Source organism: Daphnia pulicaria, chromosome 2, assembly GCF_021234035.1.
Source record: "Daphnia pulicaria isolate SC F1-1A chromosome 2, SC_F0-13Bv2, whole genome shotgun sequence".
NCBI classification, from domain to species: domain Eukaryota; kingdom Metazoa; phylum Arthropoda; class Branchiopoda; order Diplostraca; family Daphniidae; genus Daphnia; species Daphnia pulicaria.
In genome coordinates, this window is record NC_060914.1 from 9,291,375 (window position 1) to 9,307,667 (window position 16,293).

Here is a 16,293-nt window from a genome sequence, read left to right on the forward strand (position 1 = left end):
CATCATTGTGTGTGTGTGCTCAAGTCAACAAACTAAAACCAAAAATTCAACACAAAGAACAATAATGGAAATTGAAAAATTTTGTCTAATCAATTTTAACTAGTCAAGAGTCTCAGAGATGGAAGAAAGTTCAGAGAAAGAGAAAATGCTTAAAGAGGAGGTTCCGAAATAGTAAAGGGAACATTGCTCTTGGCATTTGGCTGAATGTCATACAACCTCTCTCCAGGACTCGGCGGGGAATCGGATCAGTACCGGAGGTTGTTGATGACTGCCAAAGTAAATTCGTTGGTAGACGATTGACCGCCGATGTCTTTTGTTCGGACCTAAGCAACACACAACCAATCAGCATTATTAGACGAGAATTCTCAAGCACCTATTCAACCAAGGAGGATTTCGATGTTACCTTTCCAACTTTAAGGACTCGCTCAACGGCACTCTGGATCATGTTGCCGTAATATTCTAATCCGACATGGTTTAGCATGTTACACGATGACAGCAACATGGCAGTTGGGTTGGCCACATTTTTTCCTACAGCTTCAGAGAAAGTGTGGCTTGAACCCTTTTGGAAAAGCATATCATTAAGAATTTATCATGTTTAAAATAATCAATTTAATATACCATTTCAAAGACGACGCAGTTGCTAGAGTAGGACGCTCCAGCAACGACACCGGCGCCTCCAATTATTCCGGATGCCAAATTATCAATGATGTCACCATACAGATTTGGCATAACCATGACATCAAACTGGGTAGGTTTAGATACCAACTGCATAGTTGTATTATCGACAATCATTTCTTCGAACTTGATTTTAGGATAAAGTTCAGCAATCTGTTGGAAACATAGAAGAATTAGTCTAAAGTAAACTTTATTGCCCAATCTCATGAGTCATTACTTCTCGACAGCAACGGAGGAAGAGCCCATCGCCTAGTTTCATAATGTTAGCCTTGTGTACAGCGGTCACCTTCTTTCGGCCGAATTTAGTGGCATAATCGAACGCAAATTTGGCAATGCGATGCGATTTATCGGCAGTGATAATTTTCAAGCATTCTACTACGCCCTATAAATACAGTTAAGATGGTAACGTTCGTGACTAGCAGTAGGACAAAAATGGGGAAAATAACTTACCGGGACACTCTCGTGTTCAAGAGCAGAATATTCTCCTTCCGTAGCCTCGCGAATGATAATCATATCAACGTTGTTATGACGGGCCCTCACTCCCGGCAACGATTTAACGTGCACCACGTTAGCGTAAAGATCCAACTTGCGACGGAGTTTCATACTTAGCGATTGCAAATCTCCCGAATGACTATAATCAGGAGTAGCAAGGCTACCTGAGATAGAAATAAAGTATATTGTCATGCTTTTTGTTGTACAGCTATAACTTGTATTTAACTACACATTAAGGATTGCATACCTTTGAGACAAATTCCATTGTGCGAAATTGATTCAGCTACATCTTCCAAAGAAACACTCATCAAAGGCTGGACTTCACTGAAAAATTTTGGCTCAAAGTCAACGGGAACACCAGCAGCCTGAGAGTTTTAGGAATAAGGAGTGAACTGATGTTTCTAAGATGTAGTGGATTGTAATGATTACCTTAAATACTTCTTGAACTGAGTACAGCAATTCAGGGCCAACTCCATCACCAGGGATCAGTGTGCATCTTGTTCGTCCTTCTGGCTTTGAAACTGGAGCTTGCTAAACACCAATAATTATTATATCATAATCAATTTACTCGACGATTCGTCGAAAACGAAAATTCTGGACTTACGATAGCTGAAAAAGCTCGTGATTGTGTAACCCTTTGATTTATAAGTAGAGCAGTAGCCGGCCGCGAAATCTATTAATAGTTTTATAAGTAATCGTGTTTCTGTGAAAAAATTTACAAATATAGACAAACCAGTGATGCAGTCAATTGAATTTTAGTAAAAATGGAAGCCATTTGTGAAATTTTGGTGACTGGAATAAAATTTAATTTACGTCAGGATTTCACCAAACCTAGTAGGTAACCTAAATAAACGAAGCAGACGAACGAAAAAAAAAAGAGACATCTACCAGTGAAAATTGGTATTTGGTGTATATGGTGAGTGAAAAAGCCAACATGAAGCGCGTAGATACGAAATTTTCGTAATCCTGTATAGCGACGATGTATAGGTTTTTAACAACAATTTAACAACTGGTCTGACATTTTTAAGTACGGTATTTTCATTTATTCAAGAACTATTAATAGCACATTCAAAGATCAACTTGGAATGCCGCAGTATTGCATAAAAAAGATTGTAATATTGCATGGTATAGCTGAAGTAGAATTCCCTTGTTCTCCCTTGCTCGATAGGGCCACGAAGATTTGAAGAAAGAATATGCGATTATCTTCTTTTTTCACGCAGGGAATTGGTGTGTTACGAAGAAATTGCTTTTGAGACGCTGAATTAGCCTTGGTATGAGACATCGGCTACATAACCAGAGTCATTGAGGATTTGGTAGTCGACAACCTGGCGACGACCATCAGGTAAGAGAACGTCGTACCTCCCTTTAGTGTGGTTTCCGACGCGGTTCTCACTGTGGCCAAAGTCCTGACTAGTTTGAGGATCAGTGACCTTATAAGAGAAGCTGTAGTTTGCCGATGCCTGTCAAGAACGTCAGAAAATTGAAAGACGTTAAAATGCCCATCAATTGGTGGTTTATTATTATAAAATATAGTTTGATGTCTTACACTGTTGGCAGAGTCATCTGACGTTTGGAGGTTGACAGATTTTTCACTTCTAGTTGGTGCTGGGCCAAAGGAGGGTTGCGATAATACTGTTGAAACAGGTGATTTGGGTGTTTGTGAAAAGGAAGAGAATAGTGGAGGAGCCAAGCTTTTTGGGCTACGTAAAGATGATGGGGCAGAGGTTGAAGGAGTTACTAAGGTAGCCGAAGTTTGCGATGGTTTGGATGGAAATATTGGAGAAGCCACAGTTTTGGGAACCCGTAAAGATGTGCCAGAGGTGGAAGGGGGTACTGAAGAAGCCAAGGTTTTGGAAGTACTGAGGGTGGGTTGTTGAGATTTGAATGAAGGAGACACAGATTTAGAAGGCCGGAGAAGAACTGGTTTTTTGAAAGCGGAAGTGGAGCTAGGCTTTTTTGTAGTGGATGAAATCAGTGGTTTGGAGGTTGAAGACGATGTTCGCGAAGGTGAAGAAGATACTTCATCCGGAGATGGAGTAGAGAATAAAATAGGAGGGGATAATTCTAACTCCGCAAGTGAAATTTCCGCTTCAGATTCAGGCGAAGAAGGGGGAGGATCGGAAGACTGTGAATCGGATGGCTCTTCTACAGGAGCAGCAATAAATGGGGGATCAGTAGAAAGATCCTCTATTAATTTGACTGATGAAATTTTCGTCGAAGATGAGGAATAAACATTCTTCCGTAAAGGTGAAACTGATGGTGTAGTCGACGTCGACAATTCTGTTGATTTGAAGGGATTGTATTTTGGCTGATAAGTTCGGATCGTCGTAGTTTCTTCTATTCGCCTATGCACTCTGTTGGAGTTGGGCCTGAACGGTTTTCTTGGTCTGTTTGTTGGCACGGCTAATGCAACTACGGCGAAAGCAAAAAGTACCAGAGCTACCTGTTGGTAAAACTTAAAAACGTATTCAAATTATTATTAGTTTTATTATTTAAAATTGCGTATCATGAAATAAAAAATAATGAAGAAAAACTTCGGTTACCTTCATGTTGATGGGATTATTGTAAAAAAACGAATGCTTCTTTTTCAAAACGCTCTTGAGCTTTTATAAGACGAGCGAAAAGGCTGTCAAACCGCTAGGATGTTTTCTCTTCCCGGCAAGTATTAATGGAGTAGATCACATCTAGCAATTTTCTTGTTCGAAATCTCCAAACTATTTTTTTTTTTTTTTTTACATTGTTCCCAAAATCGAACTGGGATGCTAATGATGAAGAACTGGAGATTAGCGACGAGTTTCAGTCACTCTGAAACGAAAGTCGTTTGGCCTGTTCAGTCGGCTTACTTTCTCTCTTTATAAAGATTTGTTGGTTTTTTCATATCTATGATGTGAGTCGTTTAATTGCCTTTCTAAGGAAAGTTGTTATGTGGACGAAACTAGCTTCTGCCTTTTTCATAACTACTCTGTTGAATGAAAATAATGAATTGGATATTTCAGCGAAACTATATCAAGCTCTTCAATTTTATTACATCATTTATTTGTGCGACATTATGACATATGTATTTTTCACAGAACCATTCCTTCGATGCTTGCTATAAGTTGACGAAAAAAAATTTATTATGAAAATCTCAATTGTTCTTTATTAATGAAATTAAGATTATTTTACATTATTAAAATATTCCACGTAGATGATTAACATAATAAAGCGGAGCATGCTAGCTCACAAATCTCATTCACTCTAGTTTTGAAAAATACCCTATAAATATGATACGCAAATGTATTTCATAATTTCTCGTGATCATATTATAAAATTTTGGAACGCAGAAACACGATATGAATTCAAACGTTATATTTCTCTGCTGTAGGAAGTCTAAGGAACACAAAAAATTTTAATTTGTCCATAAAAACAAATTATACCAACCTTTGGCTGACAAAGAAATGAAACAAAGAAAAATGTATGGGATGGACGGACGGAAGATGGAATCTAGAACATCTAATTTTCGGAGATGAATAGAATAATGAATAGAAAATGGACACGGAAATTTAAAATTAAGTACGCGTTTTCTCAGATTAGAAGATGAATTGATTTTTCACTTTGCGGTAATCCAACTTGTTTCTGTGCACGACTAAATATTTGTGTGCAATAAGCGTAGTTTTTATAGTAGTTGTAAAAAAGCAGAAATACATTGGTTGCTAACATTTCCATCGACTGGGCGTGACAACCTGTAGTAGTGATAGTATGATTTTAAATATTTTTCCGTATTTTTCCTCCCGCTGTCCCATTTGATTCGTGTCCCATATCACTCCACCCTCCCCTACGAAGGAGAAAGCAGTTGAGCAATTCCAATTCACCCAAAGGCACACGCTCACTGCCACTCCCAAAGGAGAACACGAAAAGTAACGTGCAAGTTTCCGAAGCGAACTCGATGATAACTGGCTGACAACCGCTCAATAGCTTTGTTTCTTAATGAGAATCAAAGAATAAAATAATATCTGGTGTAAAAACTTCCTTTTATTAGAAAAACTCAATTTGTGCATTTTCCAAAATCAATTTGGAATGCTTCAATTGAAGAACACAATGTTTATCATTCAGAAAAAAAAAAAAAATAAGAGAGCTATAGGCTAGATCGTTAAATTGACTAAATGGGAAAATCCATATTTTCTTCGATTTTTGCATTTGTTACTAAAGATGCAACTGATGTTGTGCTCGTTGTGCTGGCTGGTTCGAAATTTGCAGCTCGATTTGTAGTCTCTCCAACGTATGAGACATCGGCAAAATAACTGGCATTGAGTATCTGATAGTCGACAATCTGGCGCCGGCCATCGGGTAAGACGACGTCATATCTTCCTTGGGTGTTGTTTCCGACGCGGTGTTCACTGTGACCGAAGTCTTGTTTGGTATCATTGACGCGATAAGAAAAGTTATAGTCCCCCTGTTTGAAATAATAAAAAAATTAAAAAAATTAGAAAAATAAATAATGTAAGGTTTTCAAATCAAGAAAGAAACTAAACATTTACATGTCTTTTTATCAATTTCTAATGTTGCGACACATACTTTAATGACGACATTCATTTACAATAATTACTTCAATAACTTAATTTTAAAAAACTAGGTCATACATTCACGGATGAGTCAGAAGATGATGAATAAACAGCGGTGGAAAGGGATTTCGGGATGCGTGCAAGAGATGATGAACCTTCAGACGGATTTGAAGCAGCCACGATTATTGTAGAGCCGTGCGAAGAAATCGAGCCAGCAGTCGTTGATAACGAGAAAATAGAAGAAGCTAAATCTTTGGGGAAACGCGAAGAATTCGAATCGGAGAACGATGGGTTTACTGATGAAGTGGAAAGAGGTGGTATTTCAAGAGATAGTGAGGATGTAGATTCTGCAGCAGAAATTGATGTTTGAGAGGGGAACGAAGAAGATGAACTGAAAGAGGAAAAATTATCTAAAGGTTGAGGGATGCTGGAAGAAAATGAGACGGGGGATGGTGGTTTCATTACGGAAGATGGAGGCTTCATCATGACGGAAAGTGCACCAGGATTGATAGTGGAGGATGGAGTCAGCGATGCTTTGGGGCTGCGCGCCAAAGATTTGAAAAAATTGGTCATCGAGTTCGAAGGGCGGAGAAGATTCGGCATATTGAATTTGGAAGAAGAAGTCGGTTTGAATGGCAAAAAAGAACTGGGTGTGGTTGAATCAATTGAGGAAACTGAGTCAGGAATAGATGAGGTTGAGTCGAAAGAAGAGAATATAGGATAAAATGAATCTACTGATCCAGAAAATGAGGAAGGAAATTGTTGGGAATGAGTAGATTCGGAAAAGGAGGTCACTGATGGTTCTACAACGGAAGAAACAATAAATGATGGATCGGTAGAAAGCTCTTCTACTAAGGAGGGAATAGGCTTATGTGATGTTTCGGCTGGAATCGTCGAAAATGTCGAATTCGGCAACAATTGTCTAAAATAAAATAAAGTTTTGTATTTCGGTTGGTACGTTTTGATCGTGGTAGTTTCCTCTGTGCGTCGATCCCCTCTGTTTCGAGTAAGAAAAGATATTTTGGGGCTTTTGATTGGCGTGGGTGTTGAGGAGAAGATAGTGATTGTAAGTAGAGTCAGGCCTACCTGGAAATACTTTGCCCAGAAATGTTCAAAAATAGAAAAACAAATTTTAACACCTGTTATTGGAATTGTGATTTAATATTTCAGATAAATATGCTAATAAAAGAAATACATTTAGGAGGTGCTCACCTTCATGTTGAGGATGTTGATAGGAGAATGTTCGCAACAAGAATGATTCTATCACATAACAGGCCTTTGCTTTTTTATGATCAACAAGAACTTATACATCAAACAGTTAGGATGGCCAGTTTTCTCCTGTCAGCGCTATTATGACATTTGTAGGGACTGTTATCCCTACCGGTTTGTTTCTACTATCAATCAATTTTTTATACGGATTCCGTAAATTAAAAAAGCGTCCGGAAAAACTGGGGATGGCCCGGTGACATTTTTTTGCCTATCGTCGCTGAAGCGAAAGTCGATTTACTTGCCCGTCTTCCTTTGATTAAACTTTCTCCAGATCACAAACATTTGACTTTCGTCAATTAAAATGGCTAGTGCTTTCAGGTTTAAACTAGCTTTCTAACAACCATTTATCTCTAGAAAAATGTATTTTCTCCTTATACTGTTATAGGCAACTGCTACATAAACAACAGCTAACATCAAGACTTTATGGAGTGGATTTATTCGGTACTAGTTTAATGGGCCATTAAAAATATATATGTATTCAAAAAAAAAATTTATGTCGAGACTATAACTTATTGCCACAACGTCTTAACGATATTTTTGCTGGACTAAATTCACAAAGAGAAAATGTTTGCGAAAATTTTCCCCTTTGAGTCTAGCAGATATGTTAATTTTTCAGACGAAAAGAATGTTTAATCCAGTCTTCCAGTGTAGAGAAGACGACGTCATTTATCACTACAGATATACAAGCAAGATACCCAACATTTTCCCGTTATGCTTTTATATAGTTTAACCGGTTTAACCATTTCGATTGTATTTAAAGAATAGAATCGTGTTTTTTCCATTAGCTGAGTTTCCTATTATGATTTCATCCGCATTGGAAAATCGCCCATATTTTTTAAAATTTCATTCATTCATAGCCACAGATGTGGTTACGAATAATTCTATATTATTTAATAATTGATCAACGAATTAATTTAATCAACGATAATCAGCTATAGGCTACTATCATTCATGTATAGTTTTTATCGCGCCTTAAAAGTTTCACAAAGTGTGCTTCCATCTAACGCTAGACGAACGTGTTTGATGCATACGCTTGAATGTATAATCCTTTTAAACAAAAATACGTATAAGTATTGTGTTTTAGCCTTATCCACCCCGTTTTTTATAATGTTTTGCCTTTTAATGGCAGTTAAAAAAGATAAAATTGAGATTTCTTATCTTATTTTGGCCATCACTATAGTCTAGTGTAATCATAGGATTTTATAACTCACATTGACAAAACATCATACGTCCTGTAATGGGAGTTTCGTCATACATTCACGTGCCTTATCTTAATGCGCTGACGAAAGAAAGGCACTAAAGTGATTGTAGATAAAGAAAAATGACTTTACCCTTGAGATTGGGGTTTCACGAAACTACTTTCAGTTTCCGACTGGGCTCTGCGATTGAGAGATGAACAACACCAGCTGTTTTCCCTCAGCTGACGAGCCGCCAGACGTGACCGACTTGCGCAATGTGACTTACGCCATCATCATGCCAGTGATTCTCGCCTTGGGCTTCCTGTTCAACACTTTCTCTCTCTGCGTCGCTGGCCAATCGGCGCTCAATTCCGTCGCTCTCTCTTATCTCATCGCCTTGATTTCATCCAATCTGTCCCTGATGATATTAGCCGTTCCCTGGCTGATCCATCGATCCTCCGAACCCAGTGAATGTTACTCCCATTCTAACGCCTTTTATCACGCCTACATCGAACCCGTGCTTCTCAACTGGATGGCCACATTCTCCACGTACATACTGCTGTGCATGAGCATCGAACGTTTCCTATCCGTCACTCATCCGGCTCTCTTCCGCCGGATTCACTTGCTGCCCAGAGCCAGGGCCGCTCTCCTCGTTTTTCTCTGTTTGTCCTTTGCCATTCACGTGCCCATGTACCTGAAACAGATTGTCATTTGCCCAGAATGTTGGACTCTAACGATCAACATCGATACGATCACTTCGTCGTCGTGGACGGCCTACATTTGCATCTCACAGATAATGGCCAGATTCATCCCCTGCGCTGCTCTAATCATCTTGAACATCTCGACGATATTCAAGTACCGCCGCATCATCAACAAGCGGAGTCGCATGACCTCCGAGGCCGTTTCCATGTCTCAAATCAACACGCCCAACTGTTCGCTGACCAATTTATCGTCCGTTTTCAAAAAGAAAACTCTGCCCAGCTCGTCCAGTCAAGAAGAGAAGCGTCAGCTCAAAATACTGAGCGGCCTGGTCTGCCTGGTCGCCGTGTGCATCGTTCCGGCCGGAGTGGCGGCCCTGCTGCCGTACGACGCCGACGACGGCGGATGTTACCGCTACTACACGCTGGGCGTTGTGGTGGAAGCGCTGGAGCTGTTCCACCACTCTGTGGTTTCATTTGTGATTTGTTTGTGCAACAACGACATCCATCGACGAGTCAGGAAAATGATAACATGTAATTCTTCTTCTTTGACATCAATCTGATCGATTACAAAACGATGGGTTTTTTTATCTATAAAATGATATAACACGCTGACGTCGAGCGACTCTCCATTTTGTGCTTGTAAATTTGTTGAGTAATTACAAAGGCAACGCGAATTTAAGACCGGCCGGCGAAGTTGGTCCTCTTGGGTGGTGGAGCGGCAACCTCGTCCAACACATCGGGCTCCAACAAATCACCTTCGCTGGTCTTGTACCAGTCAACGCTGTTTTTGTGTAAAAATAATAAAATGTATGTCAAGTGAAAGTTTGAAAAATAAATTATAGGACGGAAGTTATATTGCGTTTAATTACGCACCAGTCGGGGACGTTCCTCGGTCTGTCGCAACGCTTGGTGAGGTCGTTGAAAACCAAACCGGTGGTGCAGCCGTTGCGGCGGGGTTCCTTGCCACCGATGCAAACGTAAAAGTACTGGCAATCGGTAGGATCGGCGTACAGAGGGTCGATGAACTGGGGTCCGACGGGATCGGCCTCAAGAACTCGGGCGGGGCAATCGAAAGCAACAACGTCTGCAGAGGAAGAAGTTCAACGTTATTATTCCGCTCGAACGGGAAATAATAGAACAAAATGCAAGTGTATAATATATTACCTTTGCTCTGGCAGCCGGCGCGGTTAGCCTCTCCTGGCCAGGAGCAAGTGCCTGTGTTGGGGTTGAAGACCAAACCACCGGGGCAGGTGATCAAGTTAGCTGTAAAAATAATAGGAAAAGGGTTATTATGTTGTTCAACATTTTTTCTTGGGGCTGTGTAACACACCTTGACCAGATGAGCAGAAGAAGAACTGGTCGCAGACGGTCGGGTCACTGTGTGCGAAATAACCGTTCTGTCGTGGGCAGTTGGCGGTAGCGTTGGCAGGCTCTGTATATAAAAGGAGGATATAATTAAAATTAGAATTCATCAAATGGATTGGAAAAAATTTAATTACGGAGTTCGGGGCGGTCCTTGCAGTCGACGTTGAAGGGGAAGTCGCATCGGCCACCGATGCCGCTGTTGACTCCCAAATCGGCGAACACCAAACCATCGGCGCAGAGTTTCTCACTGAGGACAAAGTTTTCGCACTCGTAGTAGCGATCGCACTGGACGGTGTCGGCGAAAACGCCGTTCTTTTCCGGACAATCGCTGTCAGCTTGCTGTCCGTAGACTATAAATAAACAACGACAATGAATATAATTGTCTTATTTTTTACACAGGTAGGTAGAGCAATAAACAGTAAAAACCGTAGAAAAATAAATCATTTGACAGGGGGAAAAAATGGCCTGGGACGAGCGACCATCAGGGTAAAGTGAAAGTGAAGGACCGAGTGCCATTCGACTTTCACACAGGAAGACTTTTTGAAAAAATTTACCTGAAGCGACGACGAACAGGAAGGCGAGGAAGAACTTGGCCATTTTGATTTTTCTTCTGTTGTAATTCGTCACTCAAAATTTCAATGAATAAATAAGCAGTGAAGAAACAGGTGATCCAGGTGGCTGTGCGGGACGATGCTCTCACTGGAACCGACGCGGTTTATATGAAGAGTACTCGTCGAATCGCACATGGTTTATAGGGAGAGAAGTCTGCAGGGTTTGGGGAGGAGGAGGAGGTGGGAGGGAGCTTTACTAGGTGGTGGGTGGTTGGTTAGGGGGGAGGTGGTGAAGGTGCGTCGAAGAACATGCCCAGTCACCAGGTAGAACCTTCGCGTAGTTCGACTCTCCGGACAGAAGCCAATGTGACCTACATGCACAACGTTTACCTTCTCGCGCCCAAAAATGCTGTTACAAGCTCATATGGCTTTCTCCTATCGGTTTTTCGAGAGAGAGACGCATAATATGGTCAGTGGCAGCAAAGCAGCGGCCAAAACGGTGCTGGGTTTGGTCGTATGGAGAGTCCTCCTCTCTTTTGTCTTATTTGTCTCGATGGCTCCCAATTGGAAAGCTCCAATTTCGTGGAAGCCTAGAGTTGTTTGGCTGCCTATTATCCCAGCCAGGAATGCGCAAAAAGGAAAACAAGAGTTCTGAATCGGGCAATTTTTGGTTGGCTGGTATAACTTGCAGGTCAAGCCGAACATTATTTTTATTACCTACGTATATTATTATTATAGACTTCCCGGTTTTTTCGCCAATATACGCCGATGTGTATATACCTATATACTTGATCCAGCCGTTTTATTCCGCTGGTCGCCTCCAGTTATGTGTCAGTGCGGTGAGACTACAGTATGCTCAATTCATGACCGGTCGTTGAGCTCTTCAGCATATATAATAACACGTATTATATTCATGCACATGCGCAGATTGATTATTAAATTATTGGCTGTAATTATATATTTCACCCCCATTGAAAGATTTAGCATAGCCTCGGACGTGCATACCGTGTCAATTGTTAGATATATTTATCTTTGGCGATGTTAAATATCCAAGGACATTTGGATTTCGTTTTTTTTTTTGAGAGAGAGATTTAGGTCATTTCATCTGAAACGTATAATGGGGTATGGGTTGACCTGATCTGTCTTATACGCTTGAATGCATAAATCTTTTGTTTTGTTTTAGAGGGGGGATAGCAACAACCCCAATGCGCCAGTTTGAATTCTGTTGAGACTCATTTACTCCGGGGGTGGACGTGGAGGATCCAGGGCCGTCGAAAGAACGCTCAGCACAGCAGGCAGCAGCAGTTCAGAGATTGAAAAGAGATAGAGAGAGAGAAAGGCAAAATAACAAAAACAAAATAAAAGAGTCAAAATATGCAATAGAAATAAACAAAATGGAATATATATATATCTATGAAAGAAAAAAAAAAGTCGAACGGTTAACTTTCACCTTTCTTTCTGGCTGGGCTTGCGAGTTGTGCGCTCTCTCTCTCTCTCTCTTCGTCTCGCCTGCTCTCCTTGACTGTTTCTTGATCGACAAAGCTGTAGTTTCACTTGGGCGTTGTCCGCCAGGGGATGCCAGGCAAAAAGAACTGCTGCTGTGCAGCTTATAGAAAGAGAGAGAGAGAGGAGATAAACAGGAAATCCCATGCGACGACTTTCTCATAACGCATATTTATTTTTTCGCCGTTTTTTTTTTTTTTTTTCAAAGAGAAAGGATTTCGGTTTGAATGTAACACCGTTGGCAAATGTGGCCGTCGTGATTGTCTCATCCTGTTCCTCTTGATTGGGTTTCAATGTGGAAAAAACAAACAAAAAAACAAACAGGATAACGCCAAGCTTTTTTAGTAAACGAGAAAACTCAAAAGGAAAACTTTCACTTTCCCTGTAAGATATACATTACACTGCGCTATAGGCTGGTTAATGATACTACTTTCCTTAAGTCGTCAAGTTTGTGATATATTGATTTCAGGCAGCTATTGCTATCCTAAATCACAATTTAGTCGCCGTATATTGTCAATCACAGAAGCCATCCATCCGGCGATCCTTCGTGTATTATTGTGACTGTCCCCCATGTGGGTCATTGTCACAAGAATCAACAGATTTCTATCAGAGTTTTTTGTTGTTGTGTGTTTCTTCATTTTTGGACTGTCGTTTTGGTCTATTGTTATATTTGGTGATTCTTGGCCGATAAGCGAAAACGACGACGGCAGTAGAAAGTTTTTTTCTCCGAGTTTTGTATCTACGCAAACTGAATTCCAAAAATCGACTTGGCTCTCTACACATATATACACGTGAACAGTATGAAAGGTAGAAAGAAAAATGTTTTACCTGCTATCAGATTATAAAGGCCAATCGGAATGATTATTATTTTTTTAAATGGAAGAGAATTAACAATGTCTTCTTCCATAATAGCCATCCAATAAAAATGGGCGAGTGCAACGGTCGACGATGACCTGTAGCTGTTAATAATATCCAGCAACAAACGACGTCGTTATATGTAGGCAATGGGGCAATAATAATATCTTCACGTGTTATTATTTTGTTGTTGGGTAACGGTAGATTTTCTCCTGCGCATTTCGAGGCGTGGGCCGTGGGCCCGGAGAGAAAGAAGGTGGAAGTAATAACGTCAGGGTGTGTGTGTATACACGGAACTAGTTGTTGTATAGTTATTAGAGATTTCTCCACAGTTATTGCGTTGATAATATTCCGTTGTGGATCAGTTTTTGGCTGTGTCTTTCTTTTCTTTGGGCAGTGCCGCCGCGATCGGTCGCCGATTTTCACCGCATTTTTTGTCTTTCCTAACCCAGAAGCGTCGAATGCGCAAATTCATTCTACCCGCTAACCGGATCGCGTGTTTCTGCCCGGCCGAATGGATATCTCGGTGGACCGTATTTGAGATAATTTAGTTCTCGAAAATTCCTGGTTGAAAAAAATGTAATGGCGGGATAACAAAAAGACAAAACCCCAACACCACCAACAAGAAATGAAAAAAAAAAAATTTCAAGAAACATTTTTTTGATTTCATCAATCAGGTTCCCGCAGCTACATGTTGAAACTTTCTTTTTGATTTCGGACTTATTTTTTTTTTTGGTTTTCCAGCTATATTGAGGCGCCCATATTTCTGTGTAACCTTTATTGTTAAATAACCAAAGGACTTAATTTTTGGTCTTTGCCCGATTTTGACTTTTATGGCCTTCTACAGCACAGCAGCACCTTCGACTCCAAATTGGCATTTGTAAGCCAGGGTTAACAAGGTTTCGTAAAACCCGCTTGGACGAGCGATCGATTCAAATTCTTGCAAAAGCATCATGTATAAAATTATAAAATAATCAATCATTCCATCAGTATAATAACGCAACATCATCTGTTTCATTTCCGGCTCCTGCTGGAAGAATGCATAATGTAGCGCGTTACATTTACTTTTGGTTCCTGGTAATGGCACACCCACGTCAAATATTTAGAGGTCGAAAATGATAATACAGAACCTTGAAGGATTGATACACATTTTTCCGATTGTCTCTCACTCCCCTTCGATTAACTGTTGCCCAGCAGCACCATATTGGTGGATATTATTTCTCTTTTAAGGATGTTTAGAGGGGTTTATTACATATTCAATGGCCTCGAAATAACTTTCCTGACTCCGGAGAATTTCAAAAAGGACATCGCGATCAGACGTCCTTTGTCAAATTTGGCAGAGCTTTTTGAAATCAAAGCGCTCGCATTAGATTATATTTTTCAAGGTGTTACAGCTCCCAAGAGTCTGTCCTATCTATATACGCTTTATTATGGCATTAGAAGTTATACAGTGGTTTTTCTTCTTATTCGTGAACTCTCTCGAAAGGGGGAGGATCAATCAAGCTTGACGAGGAACGGCACACATGCCCAGCTTTTGGGTTGCGTTTGCTGTTGAAGTGAGAGAGAGAGAGGGAGAAAGAAGGAGGAGAGAGGGAGAAATGGGTGGAGAGATGGAAGCTTGCTGGCCGGATAAAAAGAAGCAGCTCTGCCTACCAAAGTGTGCATTCATCCCCTCGATTCGATCATGTATACAACAGCTCTCCTCCTCATTGCATTCGTCCCACTCCTGACTTCCGGTAAATTGTCTATTTCTAGTTTTATCTAGTTTTTTTTTAAAGTTATTATCTATTTAATAGTCTGTTGAATCAATTCATCATTTCTTTTTTTTTCCTGTTTTCACTTTCCCACCTATACAGCTCAGGCGTTCGTCTGCCCACCCAAGAATGGTCAATACCCCGACCCCATTCAGTGCGACAAATATTACATCTGCCAAGTAAGAGATTGGACCCTTCAATTAAATAAAATGTTTATTTTGTCGTGAAATTTATTGATTATTTGTATCAATTTTGTAGGATGGAGTAGCCAGCGCCCGTTTGTGCGAAGATGGTTTGGTTTTCGATTCATTCAAGCGCTCAAGCCACAAATGCGATCACATGCACAACGTCGACTGCGAGGACCGCACTGAGCTCCGTAAGTCTCTAGTTGTTATGTAACTCATTTATTTTTGGAAATTCAGGTTTTGACATAGATTAGACCCCATTCGTCATTTGACCGACAATAAATATAAAAATAAAGAAAATGTTTTCGTAGAAGCGCTCAAATATAACGATGCCGTATAATTTATGTGTTGACCTCCTTCTTTTGACAGAGCCGCCCCAGGGTAATGCTGAGTGCCCGCGCAGGAACGGCATCTTCGAGAACGCCGTAAGTTAATTTGATATATTTTTAGATGTGGGACGAAAGGTAAAAGAACAAAAGTATTAATTTATTGGTTATATCGAACAGGATCCTTCTCAGTGCCACAAGTTCGTTGACTGTATCGATGGCCAGCCCAAGCACAACGTCTGCCCACCCGGCCTCCACTTCAATGATGCCAGCGGTGTCTGCACCTGGGAGGCCGCTGCTGGCCGAACTGGCTGCGTCCGTGAAGAATGTAAGAATTCATCATATCAACCAGTTTTATTTATTTTTCATTCCTATAATCATCATTTCGTTTGATTGTCGACGTTTAGTTTTGGAAGATGGTTTCACTTGCCCCAAGTTGACCGCCGCCGAGTCGCTCACCGAGCCCCACCCCAGATACCCCCACCCTACCGACTGCCAGAAGTTCTACGTCTGCCTGAACGGAGTCACTCCCCGTGAACAGAACTGCGATCTCGGCGAGGTCTTCAACACCAACAGCAAGCAGTGCGATCTCCCCGAGAACGTCGCCGAATGGTATGGGACAACAATCCACTGTTTTTCTGATTTGATGGCATTTTTTAAATATTCATTTCCTGCAGCATTGACTGGTACAAGGATCATCCCTCATTCGTCCCTGGTTCGGTGACACCCAAATCCAGCACTCGAGGAAACTCTGGACAATAATAAATCAAATCAGCATTTTATTGTAAAATTTTCTTGGTCCCAAAAGAAATGTTTATTCTGTTGAACGTTTTCATACAATTCGTAAATACACCTTCTCGCCACTCGCCCAGTTTTTCATTTGATTTGATTTTATTAT

At 40.7% G+C, this 16,293-nt stretch overlaps 6 protein-coding genes across 7 annotated transcripts; 2 read left to right on the plus strand and 4 right to left on the minus strand.

Moving 5' to 3' along the window:
• Nucleotides 1-67: 67 nt before the first annotated feature.
• Nucleotides 68-2,049, minus strand: LOC124326268 (isocitrate dehydrogenase [NAD] subunit beta, mitochondrial-like). Its single transcript, XM_046784997.1, has 9 exons — nt 1,901-2,049; nt 1,772-1,840; nt 1,597-1,698; nt 1,415-1,532; nt 1,126-1,331; nt 893-1,057; nt 619-828; nt 404-559; nt 68-323 (listed from the first exon to the last, which is right to left on the minus strand). The coding sequence occupies exons 1-9, from the start codon at nt 1,940-1,942 to the stop codon at nt 246-248; spliced, it is 1,146 nt and encodes a 381-aa protein (XP_046640953.1). The 5' UTR covers nt 1,943-2,049; the 3' UTR covers nt 68-245.
• A 114-nt stretch (nt 2,050-2,163) lies between these two features.
• Nucleotides 2,164-4,043, minus strand: LOC124326287 (putative protein TPRXL). The gene is made up of 3 exons (XM_046785018.1): nt 3,711-4,043; nt 2,714-3,622; nt 2,164-2,627 (listed from the first exon to the last, which is right to left on the minus strand). The coding sequence occupies exons 1-3, from the start codon at nt 3,714-3,716 to the stop codon at nt 2,430-2,432; spliced, it is 1,113 nt and encodes a 370-aa protein (XP_046640974.1). The 5' UTR covers nt 3,717-4,043; the 3' UTR covers nt 2,164-2,429.
• A 1,115-nt stretch (nt 4,044-5,158) lies between these two features.
• LOC124326210 (mucin-12-like) lies at nt 5,159-8,235 on the minus strand. Of its 2 annotated transcripts, XM_046784921.1 has the most exons (4): nt 6,921-8,235; nt 6,795-6,803; nt 5,787-6,630; nt 5,159-5,599 (listed from the first exon to the last, which is right to left on the minus strand). In XM_046784921.1, the coding sequence occupies exons 3-4, from the start codon at nt 6,309-6,311 to the stop codon at nt 5,306-5,308; spliced, it is 819 nt and encodes a 272-aa protein (XP_046640877.1). In that variant the 5' UTR covers nt 6,312-6,630; nt 6,795-6,803; nt 6,921-8,235; the 3' UTR covers nt 5,159-5,305. The 2 variants fall into 2 exon arrangements, with proteins under 2 accessions (XP_046640877.1, XP_046640875.1); XM_046784919.1 differs by having other exon boundaries at nt 5,787-6,803.
• Nucleotides 8,236-8,326: 91 nt separating this feature from the next.
• LOC124326322 (probable G-protein coupled receptor AH9.1) lies at nt 8,327-9,647 on the plus strand. Its single transcript, XM_046785078.1, has one exon. The coding sequence runs from the start codon at nt 8,370-8,372 to the stop codon at nt 9,414-9,416; it is 1,047 nt and encodes a 348-aa protein (XP_046641034.1). The 5' UTR covers nt 8,327-8,369; the 3' UTR covers nt 9,417-9,647.
• On the minus strand, nt 9,370-10,941 carry LOC124326450 (protein obstructor-E-like). Its single transcript, XM_046785284.1, has 6 exons — nt 10,776-10,941; nt 10,356-10,571; nt 10,187-10,288; nt 10,021-10,119; nt 9,730-9,940; nt 9,370-9,637 (listed from the first exon to the last, which is right to left on the minus strand). The coding sequence occupies exons 1-6, from the start codon at nt 10,816-10,818 to the stop codon at nt 9,532-9,534; spliced, it is 777 nt and encodes a 258-aa protein (XP_046641240.1). The 5' UTR covers nt 10,819-10,941; the 3' UTR covers nt 9,370-9,531.
• A 3,771-nt stretch (nt 10,942-14,712) lies between these two features.
• On the plus strand, nt 14,713-16,261 carry LOC124326474 (protein obstructor-E-like). The gene is made up of 7 exons (XM_046785343.1): nt 14,713-14,866; nt 14,987-15,063; nt 15,143-15,260; nt 15,439-15,494; nt 15,576-15,723; nt 15,803-16,007; nt 16,073-16,261. The coding sequence occupies exons 1-7, from the start codon at nt 14,815-14,817 to the stop codon at nt 16,155-16,157; spliced, it is 741 nt and encodes a 246-aa protein (XP_046641299.1). The 5' UTR covers nt 14,713-14,814; the 3' UTR covers nt 16,158-16,261.
• The last annotated feature ends 32 nt before the right edge of the window (nt 16,262-16,293 follow it).

What these genes read in the sequence shown, in the direction of transcription:
- LOC124326268 (XM_046784997.1), bottom strand. Translation starts at nt 1,942, where the DNA reads ATGGCTTCCATTTTTACTAAAATTCAATTGACTGCATCACTG. An exon ending in TTGAACACGAGAGTGTCCCG is followed by an intron (nt 1,058 to 1,125) that starts GTAAGTTATTTT and finishes CTGTATTTATAG; the next exon opens with GGCGTAGTAGAATGCTTGAA. An exon ending in ACTGCGTCGTCTTTGAAATG is followed by an intron (nt 560 to 618) that starts GTATATTAAATT and finishes CTTTTCCAAAAG; the next exon opens with GGTTCAAGCCACACTTTCTC.
- LOC124326287 (XM_046785018.1), bottom strand. An exon ending in CAGATGACTCTGCCAACAGT is followed by an intron (nt 2,628 to 2,713) that starts GTAAGACATCAA and finishes CGTTCTTGACAG; the next exon opens with GCATCGGCAAACTACAGCTT.
- LOC124326210 (XM_046784919.1), bottom strand. An exon ending in CTTCTGACTCATCCGTGAAT is followed by an intron (nt 5,600 to 5,786) that starts GTATGACCTAGT and finishes TATTTCAAACAG; the next exon opens with GGGGACTATAACTTTTCTTA.
- LOC124326322 (XM_046785078.1), top strand. Translation starts at nt 8,370, where the DNA reads ATGAACAACACCAGCTGTTTTCCCTCAGCTGACGAGCCGCCAGACGTG.
- LOC124326450 (XM_046785284.1), bottom strand. Translation starts at nt 10,818, where the DNA reads ATGGCCAAGTTCTTCCTCGCCTTCCTGTTCGTCGTCGCTTCAG. An exon ending in CTTCTGCTCATCTGGTCAAG is followed by an intron (nt 10,120 to 10,186) that starts GTGTGTTACACA and finishes TTATTTTTACAG; the next exon opens with CTAACTTGATCACCTGCCCC. An exon ending in CCGAGGAACGTCCCCGACTG is followed by an intron (nt 9,638 to 9,729) that starts GTGCGTAATTAA and finishes ACACAAAAACAG; the next exon opens with CGTTGACTGGTACAAGACCA.
- LOC124326474 (XM_046785343.1), top strand. Translation starts at nt 14,815, where the DNA reads ATGTATACAACAGCTCTCCTCCTCATTGCATTCGTCCCACTCCTGACT. An exon ending in CGTCCCACTCCTGACTTCCG is followed by an intron (nt 14,867 to 14,986) that starts GTAAATTGTCTA and finishes CCACCTATACAG; the next exon opens with CTCAGGCGTTCGTCTGCCCA. An exon ending in ACGGCATCTTCGAGAACGCC is followed by an intron (nt 15,495 to 15,575) that starts GTAAGTTAATTT and finishes TATATCGAACAG; the next exon opens with GATCCTTCTCAGTGCCACAA.